Source organism: Camellia sinensis, chromosome 9 (assembly GCF_055761805.1).
Source record: "Camellia sinensis isolate YWXY chromosome 9, ASM5576180v1, whole genome shotgun sequence".
NCBI lineage: Eukaryota > Viridiplantae > Streptophyta > Magnoliopsida > Ericales > Theaceae > Camellia > Camellia sinensis.
The window spans coordinates 57,652,985-57,677,772 of NC_138969.1; the positions used below are offsets into that span (position 1 = coordinate 57,652,985).

The following is a 24,788-nucleotide window of genomic DNA, read 5'->3' on the forward strand; positions in this document are numbered from 1 at the left end:
TTCATGTGTAGGGCTGTGAGAGAGAAGTTACAGAGTCTGCAAATGGTGTCTCAGAAAGATAGATAAAAAGAACAGAGAAAAAGAAAATGGTTCATCTGACTAGAACCCTTCATATATTGGATTATCGAGAATATGCATAATCACTTAACAATAACTAAATTTGATGACTAGAAGGAAGAAGTTGAGTTAAATGGTGAAATAATATCTTTCTCCAGCAATGGAAATTCTTGAAGAAAGGATAGTACAGAATGGAGCAATATCTTTCTCCAGGGGGGCAGAAGCCTTTGAGAATGAGAAGCAAGAATTTGGGGAAATTGAGTCTGGTAATCTGGAGGGAACAGAGGGTCAGCACCCAAGTGTTTCTAGCTCTGGAAAGGGCGAAGATTTTGAATGTGGAACAAATGATGCAGAAGTCAACATTGATTCCGAATCCAAACCTGTAGTTCATGAAGAAACTGTGGTGATGAGCACTGATGTTTCAGATACGGTGAAGCCACTGAACTTCGATGAATTTAATTCAGCAGCAGAGTTGGAGGTATTATGACCAACTTTTCTTTCTGTTTATATGTGTGAAGTAAATTGGTTTTGATTGCCTTGCTTTCGGATTAAACTGGGAAATTTTTTCTTAAAACAATCAAGGGACTGATGGTCTCTTCCATGAAGTTGTCAACTGCAATGCATTCTGCAAAAGAAGAAGATAATAGCCTGTTAGTTGAAACTGTGTCTGTTCTTGAACCGTGTTTATTGAATAACGTGTCTCTCTGATTTCATAATGTCCTATAGAGAGGGAAAGAAACAGCATAAAGTTATAATTTGCAAAATTTCACATTGCACTTGTAAAATTATCTTGCCAGTTTTATATTTATGATGTCTTATTGTAGTCCATTATAAAGCTGACACAGGCCGTCTACTTTTGCAGCGTTGACAGCAACTAACATTTCAAATTTTTCTGGTATGATCTTTTAGGTTCTTGGTATGGAAAGGTTAAAATCGGAGCTGCAATCACGTGGGTTGAAATGCGGGGGTACATTGCAAGAGCGTGCTGCCAGGCTCTTCCTTCTCAAAACCACACCTTTGGAGAAGCTTCCAAAAAAGCTGCTTGCTAAGAAGTGAGATATCACATCCCTCTGATAACTTTGTTTTTGTTGTGGGTGAATTTGTACCTTGTGATGTCCATTTTGAAGTCTCTTTACTCCTTTTTTGATTGGTCATGTAGTTTATGTAAGCCTTGATGTTCATGTTGGGAACCCAGGGGAAGCAATCCGATGGGGTTCCTCTGTACTAAAACATTCCCTCACGTTCTTTTGACAATAATGGATGTATCATTGCTTATTATCACTACATCTTGATATTTTCTGCTATTTTGTTTGAAGATTATAGATTTTTTTTTTTTTTTTTATAAATATAGTTTATATATCTAACTTAGACTTAAGGGAGTAAGGCAGTTGCATTGGGTTGGTGTTAGTGTTGCCCAATCTTGCCTCTAGCAAGGATCAAATTCCCCAATCTCTCGTATGTGAGAGGGGGAGGTGCAGCTGGGCTGGAACATATTTGAAGTTAATTATGTGTTTCAATTAATTTCATGATGATGTGTGCCTTCAAAGCATGGACAAATGGAACCCTGGATTGCTTCTGGTTCTGTATCTGTTGTAAACTTTTTATAACAAGGGAGTATGTTTTTAGTGTCCAATTTTCTCTAAACTTTGGAGTGTATACTTTTAATTATATGCTCATAATTACATATTACCTATAAATAAAAAAAAGATTCACGATTATAGAGATAGTGTTGCATTCATCACCATTGGATTGCCTTGTTCTGCGTAGAGTAATAAACTTTGTTTAGTAGTGTCCCAGGGGTGGATTTCCGTCTGCAGTAACTGTTTTGCACATATATAGAGCTCATAACGGCCATAATGTAGTTGTGGAAATCTCATGCAAATGTATAGCTTTGGATAAGCTTTGTTTGCTCTTTTCTTATTAGTATTGTTATTATATGATGCAGCTGACAGGAATGAAGAAAACAAGCAAGTCAATCCTGTGCCTGCATACTTGCGTTGGCCTCTGAAAAGAATGAAAGACTTTTCTAACTTTTCTTTTTATTCAATGAATCACATATACACTGTACAAGATATTATATAGGAAAATATCTAACTAACTCAGTAACTAACTAACCAACTCAGTAACTAATGCAGTAACTAACTTAGCTAACAAACACTCTAACCATCCAACAAACATTACAACTGTAGCTATGTTTGTTACAGATATTTTCTGAAGAGCATTTAGGAAAACAAAACTGTGATGAACAAGATATCAATGCTGACTTCTTCTGCAGTGATGGCTCTGCCTCTAGCTGTGAATCTGTGGTTGCTGCAGCTGGGTATGTATGTATCTTAGCAGCCTCACATGCAGGCTGATCAGGTGCGTGGACTAAGTTTGAGAGAAATCGGAGGTGGTTTTCCACAACACCATCGTGCTCCATCTCTTCATTGCTAAACCCTTAACAATGGTGCAAAACATAAAGAGACTAAGGGGACATAGGGATGCTGTTTATTGTGGTAATCTTCTTATCCTTAACTATATTTAACTGGTGTGGTTTTGGGAATTCCATTCATTCAAATGGTAGAGTTATTCTTAGGTGGTTCTTTGGTGGCAGTAGTTGTAAAAAAATCATATATATGTACTCTGAGATGCTTTATTTCACAGTCATTTTTCTGTCATTTTTGTAACTATGCTCCTGTTATGTGTGATTTTATTTTACACTATCATTGCAGTTATGTTTCTTTGCACCCACTATTTTGCTAATCTACTAATACCTTCTGGCAGTCTGAACTTGAAAACTTATCGTTCATGTACTCAAATGCTCAAGATTATGCTAAAGCCAAGAGAAGAGTTGCAGAACTCTATAAGAAACATGAGAAGGAACTCATAGAGGTATATTTTTATTTGTTTTTGTGAAATTTTAATGAGAAGGAACTCATAGAGGTATAAGAAACATGAGAAGGAACTCATAGAGGTATATTTTTATTTGTTTTTGTGAAATTTTAATGAGAAGGAACTCATAGAGGTATAAGAAACATGAGAAGGAACTCATAGAGGTATATTTTTATTTGTTTTTGTGAAAACTTATCGTTCATGTACTCAAATGCTCAAGCTCTTCTCATTGTATTAGGCAAACAAAATTTTAATGAAGAAGATTGAGGATGATCAGTTCCTAGACCTTATGACTCTGAAAACAAAATTTTCGTTGGTAAATTGTTTGTTTGTGCTTAAAAGCTTGTAAGCAATCTTCTATGTTGTGTTCTCTTTATTTTGATAATCACACTCAAATTATAGCCTTACTTTAAAATAGCAATGTGTAGTAACTGAGATGGAGATGTTCAGTTACAGCACTGCTGGTGGAGCAGCAAACCAGGGTGCTCTTGGACCGTTTGGTTTGTTGGTTCTTGCAGATGAGAGCCTTTCTGAGCAGACTCCCATTTACTTCTATGTTGCCAAAGGAGCTGAGGGCAAGTTGAAGACTTTCTTCTGTGCTGATGAATCAAGGTTTGTTACTCTTTTCATTGTGCACTTGAAACATACTCAATATTAATTAACATTTTTTGTCCTTTATTATAGTTTTATTGGTTATGAGTATTACCAAATTATATAAGTCCATCCTAAGTTGTACTGTTTGATGATTTGTGTGAGTGAAGCGATGGAATTGGAAACCCATGAATCTACTGAGGTGGGACTGAAATAGGCTTTGGAATCTCCCACACTGTCTCCTCCTAAGTTCAGAGCCACTTTGACATTGGAGTGCTGGTTTTTTATGGAGGAAACTTGAGACGGGCTGGGATTATCGGTATCCCAAAAGATGTTAAGGTAAGTTGCATCTATCTGTATACTAGAGGATTTATGAATTATCCTTCTGAAATTTCTGAAATTGCATGTTACTGACAGTCTTGTTCTTGCGGTGTTCAAATATATTCTTGGCAAAAGATCAAGACATACGTCTTGGTAAGTGATATGTTTTCTTTCTTTAATAGTCTTGAGAGGTGTCAGTATTTTGCTGAATCACCATTGATTAATCCTGTTGCAGGTGATTTTGGACTTGCTAAGATGTTGCCATCAGATGATCTTGCATCCTCTGTAAGTCTTGTGGTTAACTGGTTCATTTTTCAAGTTTCAACATTTGCATTAGTTTTATTGTTCAAGATTTCTTTTTCGTAACTCAGGTTGTAGAAACTCCAAGTTATATGTGCCCTGAGCTTCTTGCTGACATACCTTATGGCTCTAAGTCAGACATTTGGTCCTTGGGTAAGTGTATACACAAATGTCACATAAATACATATATAAGTTATAATGCAATCATGAATGCAAGTTGCAACTTGGCATATTTTTGATGCCTATGAAAATTTAGATTTTTCCTCGTGAGGAATTGTGTTCTTATTTGTATATTGTGGCCTTTAATTAGTGTCTTAATCTAATCCTTACTCTATTTTTGTTTTCCAGTCAGGCCCTCATCAAAAGCATGCTGCGGAGAAAACCCAGAACTTCGGCCGAGTTTATTTCCTGTTCTTTATTCTTTTTTTAACACTTTCCGAAAATGTTTTACGTAGGAGAAACATTAATATAAGCATGCGAATGATTTGCCATTGCTTTAGATAATCTAAATGATTACTAATTCATTAAGTAGGACTCAGCTAGTTGTGTTTGTTCTAGCTAATATATTGCCATTCATAGTCATCGGCATAAGCCTTTTCTAGTAAGTTTCTCTAATAATTTTAAATCCCTGTAATGTATCTTCCAAAATTCGAAGCCAAGACATTTTTAAGGTACTTATTGGTTTTATGTTTCAATTGGATTTAACTTTTGTGGCTTTGTATATAAGGTAGTAATTTTTTGATTGAGAATTGTGAATTCAATTTTTGGATATGTTATTTTGTGGAAAAATTAATGCTATATTAAATTGAATCGGAAAGTGAATTAATACTATATTTGTTATTTGAATGGGAGTTATTATTTCATATTAGTGTTATTTAGTTTTATTATTGGTGTTCTTTTAGTTCAATCACATAAAATTAGCACAATTTCAAAACCAAAAAAAAAAGAAGATAAGACGGCGTTTTTCAAATGCCACTATAACGGTTGGAATTTTTAAAATTAAAAAAACCTATGAAGGCGTTTTAAAAACGTCGCTAAAAGCATGCTGACGTCACAGTATTGTTAGGGCAGGGCATTTGGCGGCGTTTTTAAAAACGCCGCCTATACTAATACAGCGACGTTTTCCAAACGCCATAAAGTTATAGCGACGGCCGCGTCATCGGCGTTTAGTATTAAACGTCACAAAAAGTATTGGCGACGTTTTTGGTACCTATAGCGGCGTTTTTTAAACGCCGCTAAAAGCCTAATTTCCAGCAGTGAGTGAAAGTTTACTCTAGTTTTACTACAAAATGAAATTTGGAAAAAGTATCCACCAATGCACTTTTCATTTATGAACAACTACGATACCATACAATACGATTCCTATATATCAATCTCACTCATGTAATGTTGATTGTTCCGCCCATTATCTATCTAATCAAACCCAATAATACTTAATTTTTTGTTAGGATGTGGATTGATAGATCTTGATCCAATTTTACAACATAAACAATTATTAGGCATTTGTGTGTGGTTTTTAATGCTTTGATAGATTTATAGACTTCTTTGAAACTTTAGAAGAAGAAAGAAATATGACAGGAGAGCAATAGAAAGGTAAATTTTATTAATAAACTACTAGATTACACTTGAATTGAAAGTGACTAAGTACAAGAGGCCAATGTAAAGGAAAATATTATCCATACATAAAATTCATTTAAAAAGTATCACAAGAATGATGTGGTGATACTATTTTAATAAATAAATGTAATCTTTGGGGGTGTTTTGAATTAAAGTGAATGGTCTACATTGAGTTACATTATTATGTATAGAAATAATATATAAATTTTTTGTTTGTATATCATTACTCTAATCTACACTACACAAAGGAAGTATTTGATGATTTGATTCAACACTTAAAACTGAATGCATTAAATGATAATCAATTAAATCCATTTAATAATCAAAATTGATATCACTTAAAAATTTAAGTGTCTCTTAAAATGTAGAGAAAATTGGTGAAAAGTCCATTTTAAAGAGGGTATAGGGCGTTGGATCTATGATAAAATATTATTTGCTGATAAAGACATGTCAGAAAAGTCACCAGCAAAATTAGTGGGAAAAATCACAGGAAAAGTTGCAAGTAACGGCGGCAGCAGGTGGTGGTGGTAAGATAGAGAAATATGTGATATTCATCAGTGGGAGTTGAATGAGTGACATGTATCACATTTCAACAGATAGTTAGTTTGGTGAACTTCAACAGATAGAAAAATAATATTGGTGAATTTTAACAGATAGACAAATTGGGTGATTTTAAGAGATAGACAGATAGGTTAATTTGAACAGATAGTTGTTATTTTGGACAAATTGTGTCCTTTTGGCTGAAAGAGATTAAAGCTTGAGCATAATGTCCCAAAAGATTTAAAAATGGATTTACGGCCTAAGTACCCAAAAATATAAGTTAAAAGAAAATTTGAAGTTATATGAAACTTACGTAATTTTGATTGAATTTATAAATATTAAACATAAGTATCAATATACACTATTATAAACTCACTACCACTACTACCATCTCCACACCACTACCATGCCACCGCCGTCACTACTACCACACCTATCATGCTACTATTACTTGTAACATGTCCGGAGAGTATCCGTACGTGCTAAACAATTCGGACCTTCGATCTCTTTGATCTGGTCTCTTTGATCTAGTCTCACTAGTGCAATGTGAAACATAAATGGAGAGTCCAGATTTGGCAATTTTTAGAAAATCCATTTTATTGCAAAACCTTTTGCCAGAAATGGACTGCGTCATTAGATCTCAGAGTCGCCACCTAATATTTTGGAAAATTAGAAAAACCATGACTCGTGCCAAGGCCACTGTTTGTCATAACCAAAGTTGTTTCGGTTCGGAACCTTAGGTATGAGAGGGGAAGGTTATTAATTGAGCACCCTCGCTCACCCGATCAAAAGATCGACCTTTACTAAACCATGATATGAATTTTATTTACTTTATATGTTTATATTTTGATTATTTAATAAATCCGAAAAATTATTATGTGAAGTATACAAGTATAGACTATGTCACCCACTTTGGAACAACTTGATTTCATGTAGTTTTGAAAGAGTTTTGAAATGTACAACTCAAATAAATTGAGTTTACAATCATGAAAATCAATATTATTCCAATATTATTTTGGAAAATCACCGGCGTCCTGTGAACAGTTACAAAACAAAGTTAGCAAAAATGCATGATCTTATATACAAAATCCTAATGCAATTCACACATAAGATGCAACTAAAGATTCGGCTTCTAAGATATGGCATGTGAATCATCTCAAGAACATAAGGTAGTGCACATAATCACATAAGAATTGATTAAATCTACAAATGCAAAATTAGCCGAATCTAGATGCATGAAACATGGATGTATAGCAAGGATATACTTAAAAAAAATGATGCATATCCACAAATAACGAAAGCAAGTAAAAGAATGGGATAGAAAGAAGTGGGGTGGAAAATTATTACAACACTTTGAATAAATTATTACAAACCAAATGTGAGAGAGAGAGAGAGAGAGAGAGAGAGAGAGAGAGAGAGATAAGGGAATATTACAATAAAATAAAACAAAACCTCATAAAACACTCAAAATAAAAATAAACAAAATAAAAGTTTCATGTTCCTTGGAAACCACTAGAAGTTGGTTAACATCGGAAGATAACGCCGTCTTGTCCAAAAGAAGCTAACTGGCCGGCCAAATAGGTTGGCCGACCAACTAGGCCTAGCAAAACATGTCTTATTGCAAAACCAAGAAAATGAACAAACAAGAAATATGTAGGTGGCTCAACTAACCACTACCGGTTAGATTAACAACAAGAAAACAAGTATAAAATAAAAAGTGCAAACTTATAACAAAACTAACATAAACTTAAAACAAAAAAAACAAATATAAGATAGAACATGCAAGATTACAACAAAACTAATATGAGACTAATACAAGAAAAATATGAGCTAAAAAATTCAAGATTACAACACAATTACTATGAAACTAAAACAAGAAAATAAATATAAGATAGAACATGCAAGATTACAACAAAACTAACATGAACCTAAAACAAGAAAGCAAATATGAGGTAGAACATGCAAGATTACAACAAAACTAATATGAAATTAAAATAAGAACAAATATAAGATAGAACATGCAAGATTACAACACTAATATGAAACTAAAATAAGAAAACAACTATAAGATAGAACCTGCAAGAGTATAACAAAAACTAATATGAAAGAGAATAACATGTTATGCAAGAGTATAACATGCAAAAACTAATATGAAACTAACACAAAAAAACAAATATAAGATAGATCATGCAAGAAAATGAAAAAAAAAATTTGAAAATTCACCTTTTCAAGAAAGGATGAACTTCATGATTTTCAAACTTCCTTTTCATCACCCTTAAGTGTATAAATTATGTCCTCAATTTGAAAGCTTGGAATTATTCCTTTGCATCACTCTCTTGTTTTTGTTCATTTTTACCAACACACACTCTTCCTCTTGAACAAAGCTACTGAAATTCAAGTATTTTAGAATTTTTGGAGGAGTTTTGATTGTAGAAAAGATGGAATTTCAATTTGTATGGAAGGTATGGGGTATATATAGAAGATGAGAGTGTTTTTAGCTCAAAAACTCAACTTTTCTCTATTTTTTCACTCTTTTCTTACTCTTTTCTATTCAATTTCATGGTCCTCTCTCTCTCTCTCGCGCTCTCTCTCTCTCTCTCTCTCTCTCTCTCTCTCTCTGAGTTAAGGTAAAAAAGAAGGTGAAAAAGAAGGTAGAAGACAAGAATGTGATTGGAGGGCAAAATTTTCGAAGTGGTTGCATGGATTCTCCTTTATGGATGCAAACAAAACCACTTTTTGACAATGGAGGATGATTAGGTTTGTATTTGGTGATATATAGGTCAACCAATGGGATAGAGGAATGTCCCACACAGAAGAAAAAAAATACAAAAATACACATTTTCTGTCTGCTGGTTTGAAATGGTCAAATATTATTTTACGGGAAATATAATACAAGGCAAAGCTTTGGTAAAGTGGTTAACGCGTTGGGTGTTAAGTAATAGGTTGAGTGTTCAAATCTCTTTCCAAGCATTCCTCAAATTTATATTTTTTTGGGTAAAGACATGTCAGTGCCACACCATTAGCAGGGACCAATCCAGTCATGTCATGTCAGCAAGACCGTCATATCAGCGTCACAGTCAACATTTGACGGAATATTCTCCGTATGGACGGAATATCCCTTGACTTAATAGAATATTCCCTCACATAACAGAATATTTCTTGACTTTTGATAATTACAATTTGGCCCAGAAGTTTCAAATATTTGTACTGTAACTCATATTTCGGGAGAATTTTTCAGTAAGGCCCCCACAAGTGAAGCGAAGGTTGATCGTAGCTAAACGAACTATTCTAAACACAACCGTGAGGTCAGAATATTCCATTGGAAAGGTAATTTGTGGCTGTTTAGGGTTGGAAACAGGGCTCAAATTCTAAGTTTTCTTATTGAGGATTCTGTGAGAAACACCTTTTTGTTTTCTTCATCGGGTGATCAAAAAGATGTGTCTAAGTCTTAGGGCCAGTCAAAATAGGGTATCTACACTACTATTATCACCATCTTCATCACCATTGTTATTGTTTTCATAATTATCACCATTATTTTACAATCATTACCATCATTACTGTTACCATCACCTTCATTACCACTACTACTATCACTATCGTGCCATTATCACTACTAACACCAACTTAATCACTGTTGTCATTATTTCCACAAACACCACTATCATTTTACTACCATTATTATTGCTACTACTAGCACCACCACCACCACCACCACCACCACCACCATCATACCATCACCACTACCATTCCAGTACAAAAAATAAAATATACAATTTGAAAATAAGAAATTTTAAATTTGATCTTATGCATATCAAACAACTTAATTTTAGTTCAACATTTAAATTTTTATTAGATAATTTTTCAAGTTAAAAAATTCAATATTCAATTTTCAATAATTAATTTTCATTTTTTTGTTTTCATTTTTATCAAACACACCTAAGTCTAAACCATTTGTGAATTGGGAAAAAGAAATCTTACAACATGTATTTATGATGATGTTAATCAAATAATCTTAAAAGAAATTCTACTCTAATATTGAATATTGATTGTCTAGGTAATAATTCTGAAATTGATAAAACAATTTAGTTTTTTAATTTTATCTACGACTACTCCCCCTCAAAAGGAGAAAGTGTAGGGTTGAAGTGCAAATTTATACATAGTCATGTACACTCACATAAAAATAAAAAAATAAATAAAATAAAAACAAAAACATGATACCCAATTATCACTACTACAATAATAATAAAAGATCACACTTGAAAACCATGTTTGTGCACAAAGGAGGTGATTGAGCCAAAAACTTAATTCAATTTACCTATTGAGTTTGCCAAATCTAATAACTCAATCTTGCATATATCATCTACACAATATTGCAATAATCAAGTAAAACACAAAAACACAACAATATACATGGAAAACTATTGGGAAAAACAATCGCTGCACAACATATTAGATCTAATATTAGTCATTAAATGTTACTTCATTGCTTATCATCTTCACAACCAAAATGTGATAAATATGGAATTATGGTGGTTTGAATAATTCAATTTTCTATTTGTAGAACAAATCAAAATTCTTACAGTTGGAATTAGAATGGGATCACCATATCCAATATCTTAAAGAATAGATAACATGCTTTTTACGAGGTAACTCGTCCCAATCCTACCCCTGTAACGACAAAAGTACAACCCTATGTAATGTCCTTAACTCAAACAATATTCCATTAAAATAAAGAATTTCAAAAGAGAAAGAATAGAAAACAAAAAATCATACTTATATATTTATCGGTTCAATCTTAACCTCAAAATCTATCGAGGATATAACTCAGTAATCGAAGCTTCATTGACTGACATATGGGTGGATTTACTTTTTGATTGACTGAACTCAGATAACACATAATTATTCTCCTGGAGTAATGGCATCTCTGAATTGATGGTACTAAGTGGAAAAGATGTTGGTTCTAAAGGTAATGAAAGAGTAAGAGAGAGGCTATTAAGCATGACAACAACTGAAGCCATGGTTGGTCTTACAACTACATTTTCTTGTACACATAACAACCCAATATGAATGCATCTCATTATTTCACTTATTGAACCTGAGCCATCCCTCAATGCAGGGTCTATTAAATTTGAAATTGTTCCTTCCCGCCAAGTTTTCCAAGCCTACAAGAATCAATATGTGCAATAAGCTTTTAGAGGCCATAAAATTTCATGGGACTTGTAAGTTGTCATTGATATTAATTCATACTTACATAACTTAAGAGGTCCTCTACATTATCCCAATTTTGGAAACAATTATTCTTCTGACCATTTACAATTTCCAAAACTAAGACACCGAAGCTAAACACATCTGACTTGATTGAAAATTGGCCATGCATTGCATACTCTGGAGCCATATATCCGCTGTAATGTTTAATCTATTAGTGGCAGTAAAAGATTAGAGTAATATTGCAATGACTAAATTTTTATATCAAAAGATGTATATCAAATGACATATCATTATTGTATTGATTGAAACCATCTCTTTTTTATGACCTTACGTCGATAGTTACGAATTCTTAATGATTACAACAAAAATGGTTTGTTAATTTTTTTTCTTATTCAAAGCATATTGTGTATATAAAAACAATTATCGGCATATGAACCAAAGCCATTTGGAAATGAACAATTATAGAATGTTGATTTTAATCATATAATGTGGGGAAAAATTTAGCACTCACTAGGTTCCCACGATTCTGCTTGTATTCCCGTGAGTTTCATCTAATATAAACAATCTTGCCATGCCAAAATCTGAAATTTTGGGGTTCATCTGTGCATCTAACAAAACATTGCTAGCTTTGAGATCACGATGAATAATTCGAAGTCGTGAATCTTCATGAAGATATAGAAGTCCACGAGAAATGCCTCTTATGATGTTGTGACGCATATCCCAATTCAATTGTGCACGATTAATGGGATCTACAAGTATATCCATGTAAAAGGTTGAACCAAAACTCAAAATGGATTAAATCATCTAACAATGTACTTCAAGGATTGTAGTTTTAGGGTTTATCATATGATAAAATGATATGTGGATCAAGATATATAGGAAAGCAATGCAATGCAATGGCTCCAGTGTATGAAGTTGATAACAATGCAATGTCAATATGAAGTTGATAATAATGCAATGTATAGGAAAACAACAAAACAATCATACCGAATATGAAGTTATTGAGGCTCAAGTTGGCCACGAACTCATAAATAAGAATTCTTTCTATTCCTTCAAGGCAAAATCCCAGAAGTCTAACCAAATTCCTGTGTTGAAGCTTGGCAACTAGCATAACCTCATTCTTAAATTCTAGTTCTCCTTGTCTAGAATCACTAGATAGCCTTTTCACAGCTATTTCTCGTCCGTTTGGAAGCCTACCCTGAAGATGAACAAAATTGATATTAAACAAATTAAACTATTTTTAGCAAATATAAAATTTAATTTTAAACACGAAGTATCCATCCCATTCGTAATTGAATATTTAATTACCCGGTAAACAACACCAAATCCACCTTGTCCGAGCTTATTAGCATCAGAGAAGTTATTTGTTGCAACACTGATAGTATGAAAGTCATATTGCAAGGATTCTTCAGTGCTAATTTCATCCATATCCTTGCAAACTGAAAGTTAATAATTATGTCAATAACAATTATAAATGAAAATATAGATCTTTCAGTAATATTGTTGATTTCCTTTAAATCATAAAGTTAGCCATCTTATATGGTTTACCAAATTGGCTTCCTAAAATTCTCCACAGGCATGTTAATAAGGTATTTTTTTAATTTCCTTTCCAAGATTTAAGCTAAGTTTGGCTATCCTAAATAAGTACATACTTTTTATCTTTTTATCTTTTTTCATCACATCATCTCTCTACTTTTCTGTACATCTTTTTGTAAAAAGACAAAAAGTGCACTTATTTAGGTCATCCCAAACAACCCCTTATTTTTTTGCAAGAACATATTGAGATAATTGACATCATTTAGAGTCGTTCTACTTTCTTTTTTTGATTTGTTAATGGTTTCAATTGAAACAAAATCATATTAAAGTCCACATAGAGGTCTAAATAAAACTTTCTTAAACTTACTTTCAACATTCTTCTTTGGCTTCCTCTGCTTTCTCTTTCTTAAGAAGATGCAAATGCATACAATAAGTACTATCACAAAAGAAATAACCGAAACAACAATAATGATGACTGTTTGAGTTGTATTATCATCCTTTCCTGCAAATAAAGAAATTCCCTCTCATTAAATCATGCTATAACTATGGCTATTAAATTTTTGATGCAGATCTAAGTAAATAGGGATATATAGTAGTCGAGATCCATGAATTGCAACCAAAAAGAAAAACACGCATAACCACGACATGTATTTAATGTCTTTTGGAACAATTTTCAAGAATTATCCAAGTTTAATTACTAATTCTCCTACTAACTTAAATTTGGGTTAAATTCATTTTTGTCTTTCTGATTTAGGGCTAGAGCATTTCCCCCCATATCATTCAATTATAGCTAGAAAGTCTCCATGTAATTTTAGACTGAAGTAATATAAAGCCATACCACAAGACTTCTTAAATTTTACATTAAAATTATATTAAAAAGTTAGCAATTACACTAAATAATTAAATATTTAGGATTAATTGTGATCTAAAATATAATTAAATTAAAATTAGAATAAAAATTTAAGAATTACAATAAATAATTAAGAATTTACAATTAACTGTGATTTAATTGAATTAATATTAGACATTATAAATTATGTATATGAGAGGTGAGAGAGAAAGAAAATAACCAAAAAAATAGGATTTGACGGTATCATAGTTATTTCACATCTATAGTTAATGGTGTTAATAGTTGTATTTTAGTTCAAAATCATATTGACGCATTTGGCTATTTTTAAAAGACAGGGGAGTAAAGCACTATCAAGACATACCACAGGACTTAAATTTTAAGTAAAATGGTTCAATTCATCATAGTCTCTAATTCTATCTCCTTTGTGCAGAGTGATGTGAGTTTCACTAAAGGAAAGTTGAGTGAAGGAGAACATAAATTGAGTGTGCTTTCCCTAATTATTTGTTGTTTGTGTAGTTGTATTTTACATAGAGCTAAATGGAGTCTTTTGAAGGTTGAGTGATGTTATAATATTAGAGAGAGAGAGAAAGAGAGAGGGAGAGAGGAAGAGAGTGAGAGAAAAGAGAAACTCCGTATTAATCATTAATGAATAAACAATGAATACAAGACTTCTCTATATAGGAGGAGAGAGTTAGGTATGGTAATCCTAAGTAAATTAATGAATATAATATAGAGATAAATATGAAGAATATATATATATATACTGTATTTAACACCCCTTCCCTCCTTAAGCTCAAGGTGGTAAGGCAGATATCAACTTGAGCTTGGCAAGCAAGTCAAAGTAGCATCTTAGAGGATAAGCCTTGGTAAAGGTATCAGCTGTCTAATTGGCAGAGATAACAAAGAGAAGATGAACAGTGTCACCAGTAACATGTTGCCGTATGGAGTGACAATCTATAAATATGTTTAATGCGATCATGGAAGACATTATTATGTGCAATTTGAATGGCACTCTGATTGTTACAATAGAGATTAGTGTCAGCAGGATGAAAAAATCTCATATCAGAAAGAAGCTAACGAAACCATACAAGCTCCTGAGTAGTGTCAGCAAGAGTACAATACTCAGCCTTTGTACTAAAACGGGAAGTAAGGGTTTGCTTCTTGCTACACTAAGCAATGAGAGAGTCACCCAAGAAGAAGCCAAACCCTGTAGTAGAGCGGCGGTCAGTAGAATCCCCTACCCAATATGTATCAGAAAATGTATGTAACCATAGGAAAAAGTGAGCGGAGTAGTGAAGACCATGAAACATAATGTCTTTGAGAAAGCGCAAAATATGAACCAAAGCATCAAAGTGCAGAGAACGAGGAACAGCCATAAACTGACTGACAATGTGAACAACATAAGCAATGTTTGAATGAATAACCGTGAGATAAATAAGACTGCCAACAAGCTGATGATATAAAGTAGCATCAAACAACACATGACCGTCAAGAGATGTGAGATGAGCCTGAGGATCAACTAGAGTAGAGGTAATCTTGAAATCGGTGAGACCAATACGAGCCAATAGATCATAGGTATACTTGGCCTAGGAGATAAAATATCCATGAGAGATTTTCAATCCGAGGAAGTAGTTAAGCAAACCCAAATCCTTCATCTCAAAGTGATGATTGAGGAATTGTTTAAGGCTAAAGATACCCACTGCGTCATCCCTAGTGATGATCATATCATCCACATAGAAAAAAAGAAGAAGAATAGTACTATACTTTGTCTAACGAATAAATAGGGCAGAATCATAAGAACTAGAGAAGAACCCAATGTCATGAATGGTAGAACTAAACTTGGCAAACTAAGCCCGATGAGCTTGTTTCAAACCATACAAAGCACGACGAAGTTTGCAAACTTCAGATGACAGAACAAAAGAACTAGGAGGAGGTCGCATGTAAACTTCCTCAGTGAGACCACCATTGAGAAAAGCATTCTTAACATCCATTTGACAAAGACTCTAGTGGCAAGCAGCATCTGACAAAGACTCCAGTGGCAAGTAGCAGCAACTACAAGTAAGATGCAAATGGAAGTAAGACGAGCAAGAGGGGAAAAGTCTCCTCATAGTGAATCCTATATTCTTGAGTGAACCCCGGGCAACAAGATGAGCTATGTAACGCTCAATAGAACCGTCAAAATGGATCTTAATCTTGTAAACCTATTTGCAACTAACAACACTTTTGCCAAGAGGAAGATCAATCACATCCCACTGATGAAACCAGGATTTCATTATCGGAGAAAGATCAATCACATCCCACTGATCAATCACATGTATCTATAATATGGTATAATAATAATAATAATAATAATAATAATAATAATAATAATAATAATAATACCATAGAAACAATCTCCAATAGGATGAAAAAGGTTTTTTAGTGCAAAATAGAAAAAGAAGACAAGATACGAGAATAATAAGATATATATATATATCATATTTTTAAAGTGCTATGACAAATAATAATTTTCACAGAAACAGGGGGGCCATGGCCCCCCATAGTCTTCTCCTATGAGTTTTATCAAAAGCTTGCAGTTCATCAGTCCTAGCTTGCTGCCAAGAAGGATTACAACAAATCTCCTAATAAGAAGTAGGTTCATGAGAAGAAAAAATAGTGGGACCAACAATGAAATCATGAAAAAGTACAAAAGGTTGTGTTACCCGAGTAGAATGACAAAAAGGTACCTCTGGTGCAAAAGATGATATGGTGAAATCAATGGATGCATGAAGCTCACAGGGAGAGAGAATGAGGACAAGATTAGGAGATGGATCAAGATCAGGAGTAGGAACAAGAGCAGGAGCAGAAACAGGAGCAAGAGCAGGAACAATAGTAGGGGTAGGGGTAGGAGCAGAAGCAAAAGCAGGAACAAAGGTAGGGATAGGAGCAGGAGTATGCTCAAGATCATGTAGTGGTGCAGCAGGAGTCATCATGTCAGAAGTGGCGTTTGTATCAAGCTCATCAAACATTAAAAAAAAAAAAAAAAAAAAAGATCTATAAAGAATGATGCAGTGAGAGGAGCAGACAAATAAAACTTAGATATAGAGGATAACATCTTGCGTTCCCAAAATACCACATGACGAGAGACATGGAGACGATGAGAAAGAGGATCCTAACAACGATAACCTTTATGTTCAATCCCATACCCCAAGAAGCAACACAAATGGGCGCAAGGTTTTTATTTTGGTACGCTCATGTGATTGAAGAAGAACAAAACAAGCACATCCAAACACACAAAGACTAGTATAAATAGGAGGTGTGCCATACAAATGCTCATATGGGGTTTGATTTTTGATGGTAGGGAAAGAGACATGGTTGATAGTATAGACGACTGTGAGAGCAGCTTCTCCCCAAAAACGTTCAAGACAAGAAGAAGACATTAAAAGGGCACAAAAAGTGTCTAAGATATGGCGATGTTTGCACTTAACACAACCATTTTGTTAGGAGGTACCAGGACAACAATAGTGAGAAAGAGTGCCATTTTGACGAAAGAATATCAAAAAATGAGTTTCTTTGTATTCATGGGCATTATGAGCGCGAAACGTTTTGGTGGTGGAAGAAAATTGAGTTTTGACCATTTGTGAAAATCATAATATATTTGTTGTAACTCAAAGTGAGATTTCATAAGAAATAACCTAGTAAAATGAGTGAAATCATCAACAAATACAACAAAGTATTTAGATCCTCCATGGTGGCTTGAGGTGATGGCCCCCAAACATCAGAATGTATGAGATCAAAAGGTGCATAAGACATAGAAGTACTGATATCAAATGGTAAAGCAGGTTGTTTTACAAATTGACAACATAGACAATCTACTTTATTATTTAAAACAAGACCTAACTGACTACTCAAAACTAGAGATTGTAAACGACCAAAGGATACATGACCTCACTGAGAATGCCATAACCTAGAGGAGAACTAGTAGTAGTAGGAGCAGCATTCTGGACAGAAGAAGGACTGGATGAGGGAATGCGAAGATGGATAAGCTCATACAAACGTCTATTTCTACGACCTATCCCAAGAGTCTGTTTTGTCTTCAAATCTTGCACAACACAACCAATTAGAGAAAAGAGAACAGTGAGACCAAGATCATAAAGTTGACCAACAGAAATAAGATTAAGGGTGAGGTTTGGGATTAGATAAGTGTGAGGAAGAGACATTAGAAGTGGAAATATGACCTATATGACTAACATGCATTTGGGAACCCTCAGCAATGTGAATAACAAGTAAGGTAGAAGAAGATGTAGTGGATGAGAAAAGTGCAGGGTTAGAGGTCATATGGTTGTAGCAAGCTGAATCGAAATACCAAGAAAAAGTACTTGAAGTGACTGAAAGAGCAGTAGAGGGTGTACTAGAACTAGAGGTAGAAAGAACCTTTTTCACTATGGCTTTAATATCATGACAAGTGGAGGTTGATGAAGGTAGGTGTAGCAGAAGAGCCAACTAGAAACTGTTGAGCATGTGGCTGGGGATTAGTAACAGTGGAAGCAAAGTGAGCTGAAGAGTGATACTGACTGTGAGGCGTAAGTGGTCTAGAAGAGCCATCGTGCTAAGAAGAGCTATCTAATTGATCCATGAAATGAGCAAAATAGGAGTCACAAAGAGGGACCAGTGGTATCAGAGTAGAACTGGGTAAAACAAAGTGTACTAGTGAATCGAGAGGGTCAAAAATTGTTGGTACTAGCTGAATCGACCCAAAAATAGATGTCCAGGTGCAAAAATAGGCCAAGGATAAGGTGCGGCGCACAATAGAAGAGAAATACACGGCACACAATAATAAAGGAAGGCGTGGCACACGATAGCGACAGGGGTGCTAAGGCTGAGGCATGTCGCAAAATAGTAGAGGAGGTGCGCGGCGCACAATAGTAGCAGAGACACAAGAGCACTGAGGTAGACATCAGCGATGACATGCACAGAAGCACGGAAGCTGACGTCAAATAGGGCTGATGTACGATGATGTTAGCAATGAAGGCACAGAGCCATAGCTAGGGCTTACATCAACAACACGGAGTGCTAAAAGAGCATCCATGAATACACATAAAGAGCGTAGCGATGAGGTGGTGTTTGTGAGGGCGCGTCTGAGGTCCAGTAAAGATGTTTCTGGTTGGGTTGACTTCATCTTGAGAAGACAAATAGTCTAGTGTAGTCAAATGGTTAAAACAATAGTGATACGCGTAAACAGTATGATCTAATGGTTTGATGATGATAGAAGCAACGTGATAATGCTGTGGAAGAATAAATGAGGAGTCTAGGAGAAAAACCTAAGCTCTGATACCATGTTATAATATTCGGTGGTGTTGCATGTACCAATTGGTATATCAATTAATGCACCAACATATGTTATGACATTGTCATTTCAAAGCTATGACTCCACCCATTATACAAATTACAAATATAAAAAATTTCTAAAATTATGCCATATCATCCGTTAGTACATTAATTGGTATACCAATTTGTGCATATAGCATTATTCTATAATATTAGAGAGAGAGAGAGAGAGAGAGAGAGAGAGAAAAAAAAGAGAAACTCTATATGATTCAATAGTGAATAAACAATAAATATAAGACTCCTTTATATAGGAGAAGATAGAGTTAGATATGATAATCCTAAATATGGAAATTAATACAATATGGACATAAATATGAAGAGAATATATATTATATTTAACAAGTGATTTGAGCCACGCATTTATATGATGTATACTGAGAGTTATGAGCTTAAGTACTGTGGGTTAAGTGAATTTATCCCCTATAAGACTGGTGTACTAATATTTAAATATATAATATCTCTTTACATGCAGGCTAAGGAAGCTGTAACAGAATATTGTGAGAGCCCATATACTGAATGTCAAATCCTAGTGTTGCCATGTGGTTTGTGTTACCCTATCCTTGGTAATACTTACATTGTGCTTCATTGATGGCAGGGTTACTTGACTTCTAAAGGTATGGAATTGATCTCTGGTGGTGGCTGCAATTTGTACCCTTCCATGGATGCAATTGGTTACTTGATTTATGAAGGCAAAGAGTTGATGAAAGGTGGTGCAATGTGCGCCATTCCATGGAATCAATGGTGGTTACAAAACGTTTTTCACTATATTATGTACATAAACTCTCAGGCCATACCACAGGACTTCTTAAATTTTAAATTAAAATTAGATTAAAAAGTTAGCAATTACAATAACTAGTTAAATATTTAGGATTAATTGTGATCTAAAATATAATTAAATTAAAACTAGAATAAAAATTTAGGAATTACAATAAATAATTAAGAAATTATAATTAATTGTGATTTAATTGAATTAATACTAGATATTATAAATAATGTACATGAGAGTTGAGAGAGAAAGAAAATAACCAAAAAAAATAAGATTTGACGGTATTATAGTCATTTCACATATATTAGTCAACGGTTACATTTTAGTCTAAAATCACATAAGGGGCATTTGGATATTTTTAAAAGACATGGGAGTAAAGCACTGTCAAGCCATATCACAAAACTACTTAAATATTAGGGCAAATTACATATACACCCCTCGAGGTTTGGTAAAATTACAGATACCCCCTGAGGTTTCGGAAATTACATCCCGCCCCCTGAGGTTTGTATTTTCATAACAATTTACCCCCTGAGGTTTATATTTCATAACAAATTACCCCCTAATTTCTTATGTAAATATAGCATTCAGGGGGGAATTTGTAATTTCTCAAACCTCAGGGGGGTATTTGTAATTTAGCCAAACCTCGAGGGGTGTATATGTAATTTGCCCTAAATAATTAAGTAAAATGGTTCAATTCATCATAGTCTCTAATCCTCTCTCCTTTGTGCTATTTTATCTCACATGTGGTGATGCCTACATTCAAGCATGTAACAGGAGCACAATGCAAATTTGGTAAGAAATTTGGTCGAGGAAACTTGAATGTATGACCTCCGACGATTTGAGCTCTAATCCCATATTACATCACTAATTGTACCAAAAAGCTTAAATTGTCAAGAAAATAAGGAAGATTTGATGAGACAAACAGGGTGATTTTTTTCGCAGCATACAAAGCTCAAATAGCAGGACAAACAGGGTGAATTTTGTCAAGAAAATAAGGAGAAAAATAACAGGACACTGTTATTTTTTTCCGTGCACGAAGGACAAACAGGGTGATTTTTTCTTGTGTTCAAATAAATTGTGCATCATCTATGTTGTTTGAAACTCTGCATACAAAAAAAAATATGATTTACTATTTCAATATGTTCACGACCAAAAAAAATATTAAAAAGTCTCACTTTGATTTTTCGCTTGAGGCCTCACTTGTGGTTGAGCCGTCTCTGCTGGTGGTGATAATGGTGGTGGTGAATCAGCTGGAATCTCATTAAAGAAACTGTATGTCTCAAACCGAAAATTACAACTTGGTGTAGACAATCTCCCTCCTTGTTTCCCAGCAAAAAAGCTTGGAATAGCTTCAATAGCCTTAGTTAGACAATCACGGCATTGCTGCTGAGATAAATCAGGGGTGCACTGCTCAAGACCATAGAGTGTTTTGAACTCCGGAGCAGTTGTGTTTCCAGCCGCAAACTTGCGACGATGGTCTCCTGACGAAGCCTGGCTTCGAAGCCTATCCAACAAGGTTCTCAGATCATTATTGAATTGGTCCAAGCTTGTATTTGTTACATAATTTGGATTCGGCAGGGACAAAAGGGGAAGGTCTGCCACAGTGCCATTTATGTAGTTGTTTGAGTATCGCAGCATACAAAGCTCGGACCATCCAATGGCCTCCTTTTGGTTAGGACAAAGTTGTACGAGCTTACTAGTCGCGTTATTGATACAACTACGACAGGTCTCGAGCTGAACGTCTCCTCTGCAAAGCACAATCGCGTTAACTCTGTCAGAGTTTTCGCCAACTGAGGAACTGTAAAACCCGTATTTATCGGTGTTGGATGATAGAGAGGAGAGGAGGGCGTTGAGGTTGGTCTGGTATGTGCTATTACTCGTGTAATTACTGGTTTCAGTACAATAGTTGAACAAGACAGGCTGGGCAATGGTGAGACCAACAAGATATGTGAGAATGAGAGAAAGGAAGACGAGCTGACTTCCAGAACCCATTTTTCAGTGTATACACACAATATGGTAGAGGGCTCACAGTAGCACAATTCTGGTGAAGATTTATGAACTAGAGGATTGAGTACAAAGTTGCTTTGGTTTTTAAAACTATATAAGCAAAAGACGTGGCAGCTCTTCACGGGTGCTGTTTGGGTCGTTGAGTTGGATTTCTTATCTCCGTACTATAAGCTATGGAAGTGACAAACTTGCTGAACGAGTCTTATCTTGATGAATTTTTTAAATTACTATATGTAAATCATTTATAAAAAAAATATTAACTTAAGTTGATACTGTTAATACTATACCTATAATATGTTATAAGTTAATACTATATTAATCTGTATAGATCTACAGCTGCTAATAGTAGATAGTATATTTAATAGATTATATTAAATATCTGTATAGATAGTTGTTGCTAGCCTAGCACAGATAGACGCCTTCTTTTCCTTTTGCTTTCAACTATCTTTCGGTGACCTTTCATTTGTATATTTCCTTTGTTCATCATTTTGTCTTGTAAAACATCTCCTATATAATGGAGGTTCCATTTGGTTGCAATATACATAAAAAACATAGAGCTAATATTTGCTCTCTCAATCTCTCTCAATTTCTTATATGGTATCAGAGCACAGGTTTTCTGCCTAGCCTCTTCTTCCAACATATTTTTTCTGCAGATTGCATTTCATCTGTATCCCTTTTTCGTCCATCTCTGAAATACAGTTTTCACCACACCAGAGCCTTCGTCTCCTCCGGACGATTCCAACGCCACCAATTTCAGCCCAATACGACGTTACACGCGCTCTCACGCGCCACTTCTGTGAACGGCGCGTCGCTTGCCTCCGCCTTCCGCCTCACACGCGCTCCACGCGTCCTCCACACTGTCCCGTGCTAACGTGCACCGCGCACTACCTTGCTAACGTGCGCCGCGTGTTTCTGACGTCAGCACACGTCAGCCCTCTCTGCTACCGTGCACTGCCTGGCCTGTTTTGCTAACGTGCGCCGCGCCCTTTCTTGCTAACGTGCGCCGCGTCCTTTGCCTCTCATTTCTATGCCTCTGTGGTCATATTTTGGGTCGTTTCACTCATTTTCCCACTAATTCGGCCTTCTGAATTCACTAGTAACCACGGTTTTTTCAGATTCTACCTCCATTGTGCTATTTTTCCCTCATGGATCGCCCGGATTCCTCTAATCACCCTATTTCTGTTATTCTTGACGGGACTAATTATGTCCTTTGGGCACAAGCCATGTCTGGCTTCCTCAAAGGCAAGAAACTTTGGCGTATCATTACTGGGGATATGTGCAAACCAGTCCCAGCAACCACAGAATCCGCTGCCACGGACTCCGCTGCCAAATATATCGACCGACTAGAAGATTGGGATAGTAAAAACTATCAGATCATCACCTGGCTTCGCAATACTTCTATTACATCCATCAGCCTTCAGTTTGGTAGGTTCCAACTTGAGTCTGCTTCCTCTCCAGCCAAGGCCATCTGGGATTTTTTGCAAGAACGCTATCAGACTACCGGTCTTGCTCACCAATATCAGCTTCTGAGTCATCTTCACCGTATGCGCCAAGAAAACACTCAGACCATTAATGATTTCCTCTCCCAAATGTATTATGTTTGGGATCAACTCGCTCTTTCTGAGCCTCCATGGCCTCATACTGAGGATGCTGCCTTGTTTACTACCTACCGTGACCAACAGCGCTTGGTTTAGTTTCTCATGGCTCTCACTCCTCGTTTTGAGCCCGTCCGCTCATCTCTCCTACATCGCACTCCTTTACCCACTCTTGAGCAAGCTGTTTCTGAACTCCTGTCCGAGGAAACCAGGTTTGGTACTCTCCATCCACACCCTGTGGACTCTGTTCTTGCTACTCCCCAGATTCGGAGTTCTCCTTCACCACAGCGGTCCACTACCTGCAACTATTGTCACAACCGCAATCTTCCATCGACTCATCTTCTGGTTCATTGTCCCGTTCGTCTTTGTCGATTTTGCAACAAGACTGGCCCCGGTCATCTCCAACAAGATTGCTTCCGCAATCCTACCCGTGCCTCTCGCCATGGTTCTTCCACCGGGAATTTTTCCCGCAGCAACTCTCACCGTTCTGGGACTCCATTTAAAAACATGCCTGCTCCACGCACTGCTGCTGCCGCCTCCGAAGATTCACCTTCTTCTGTCCCTGTAGATCCTTCCACTCCGGTCTTCTCTCATACCGATGTTGAAGCCATGTTTCAACATTTTTGGCAGCATTCCGGTACTCCTCCATCTACTGCTTTGTCTACCACCGCAGGTAACACTTCCTGGTACTTTGACTCCGCTTGTTGTAATCACATGACCTTTGATCCTACTATTTTTACTCCTCTCTCTTCGACTCCTCATGTTCCTTCTATCCATACTGCTGATGGGTCTCTTCTGTCTGTAAGTCATGTTGGGTCTGTTTCCACCTCTCACTTATCTTTATCCCATGTATATCTTATGCCTGCTCTCACTTTAAATCTTATCTCCATTAGTCAATTATGTGAGCATGGTCTAACTGTTACCTTTTCCCATACTGGTTGTTTGGTGTAGGACCCTCGGACCAGGCAAACTCTTGGGATAGGCCGTAAGCAAGGACGTCTCTACGAACTTATCCATCTTCATGTTCCGGATTCCTCTCAAATCACTGCTCCTACCACTGCTACCACTGCTCCTCCTTTATCTCATTTTCAGCTTTGGCACTATCGTTTGGGCCATCTTTCTGTTGGTCGTTTGAAGTCTTTAATTTCTAGTGGTCATT

At 35.6% G+C, this 24,788-nt stretch overlaps 3 protein-coding genes across 3 annotated transcripts; 2 read left to right on the forward strand and 1 right to left on the reverse strand.

Annotated features, from left to right (window-relative positions):
- Nucleotides 1–217: 217 nt before the first annotated feature.
- LOC114323121 (uncharacterized) lies at nt 218–1,342 on the forward strand. The gene is made up of 2 exons (XM_082886848.1): nt 218–535; nt 967–1,342. The coding sequence occupies exons 1-2, from the start codon at nt 218–220 to the stop codon at nt 1,111–1,113; spliced, it is 465 nt and encodes a 154-aa protein (XP_082742974.1). The 3' UTR covers nt 1,114–1,342.
- Nucleotides 1,343–3,842: 2,500 nt separating this feature from the next.
- Nucleotides 3,843–4,852, forward strand: LOC114293924 (serine/threonine-protein kinase Nek3-like). Its single transcript, XM_082886849.1, has 4 exons — nt 3,843–3,996; nt 4,079–4,128; nt 4,215–4,296; nt 4,492–4,852. Exons 1-4 carry the CDS (start codon nt 3,927–3,929, stop codon nt 4,596–4,598), a joined length of 309 nt encoding a protein of 102 aa, XP_082742975.1. The 5' UTR covers nt 3,843–3,926; the 3' UTR covers nt 4,599–4,852.
- A 6,256-nt stretch (nt 4,853–11,108) lies between these two features.
- LOC145799449 (cysteine-rich receptor-like protein kinase 7) lies at nt 11,109–22,242 on the reverse strand. Its single transcript, XM_082889035.1, has 10 exons — nt 21,203–22,242; nt 17,821–17,975; nt 16,621–16,890; nt 15,084–15,480; nt 13,412–13,546; nt 12,817–12,947; nt 12,496–12,706; nt 12,020–12,257; nt 11,552–11,702; nt 11,109–11,462 (listed from the first exon to the last, which is right to left on the reverse strand). The coding sequence occupies exons 1-10, from the start codon at nt 22,017–22,019 to the stop codon at nt 11,109–11,111; spliced, it is 2,859 nt and encodes a 952-aa protein (XP_082745161.1). The 5' UTR covers nt 22,020–22,242.
- Nucleotides 22,243–24,788: the final 2,546 nt, after the last annotated feature.

Coding starts and splice junctions, on each gene's coding strand:
- LOC114323121 (XM_082886848.1), top strand. CDS start 218: ATGGAAATTCTTGAAGAAAGGATAGTACAGAATGGAGCAATATCTTTC. Junction 536..966: donor ATTCAGCAGCAGAGTTGGAG/GTATTATGACCA, acceptor ATGATCTTTTAG/GTTCTTGGTATGGAAAGGTT.
- LOC114293924 (XM_082886849.1), top strand. CDS start 3,927: ATGTTACTGACAGTCTTGTTCTTGCGGTGTTCAAATATATTCTTGGCA. Junction 3,997..4,078: donor AGATCAAGACATACGTCTTG/GTAAGTGATATG, acceptor ATCCTGTTGCAG/GTGATTTTGGACTTGCTAAG. Junction 4,297..4,491: donor GTCAGACATTTGGTCCTTGG/GTAAGTGTATAC, acceptor TTTGTTTTCCAG/TCAGGCCCTCATCAAAAGCA.
- LOC145799449 (XM_082889035.1), bottom strand. CDS start 22,019: ATGGGTTCTGGAAGTCAGCTCGTCTTCCTTTCTCTCATTCTCACATAT. Junction 17,976..21,202: donor GCCTCAAGCGAAAAATCAAA/GTGAGACTTTTT, acceptor GTGTTGTGCAAG/ATTTGAAGACAAAACAGACT. Junction 11,703..12,019: donor AGCAGAATCGTGGGAACCTA/GTGAGTGCTAAA, acceptor TAAACATTACAG/CGGATATATGGCTCCAGAGT.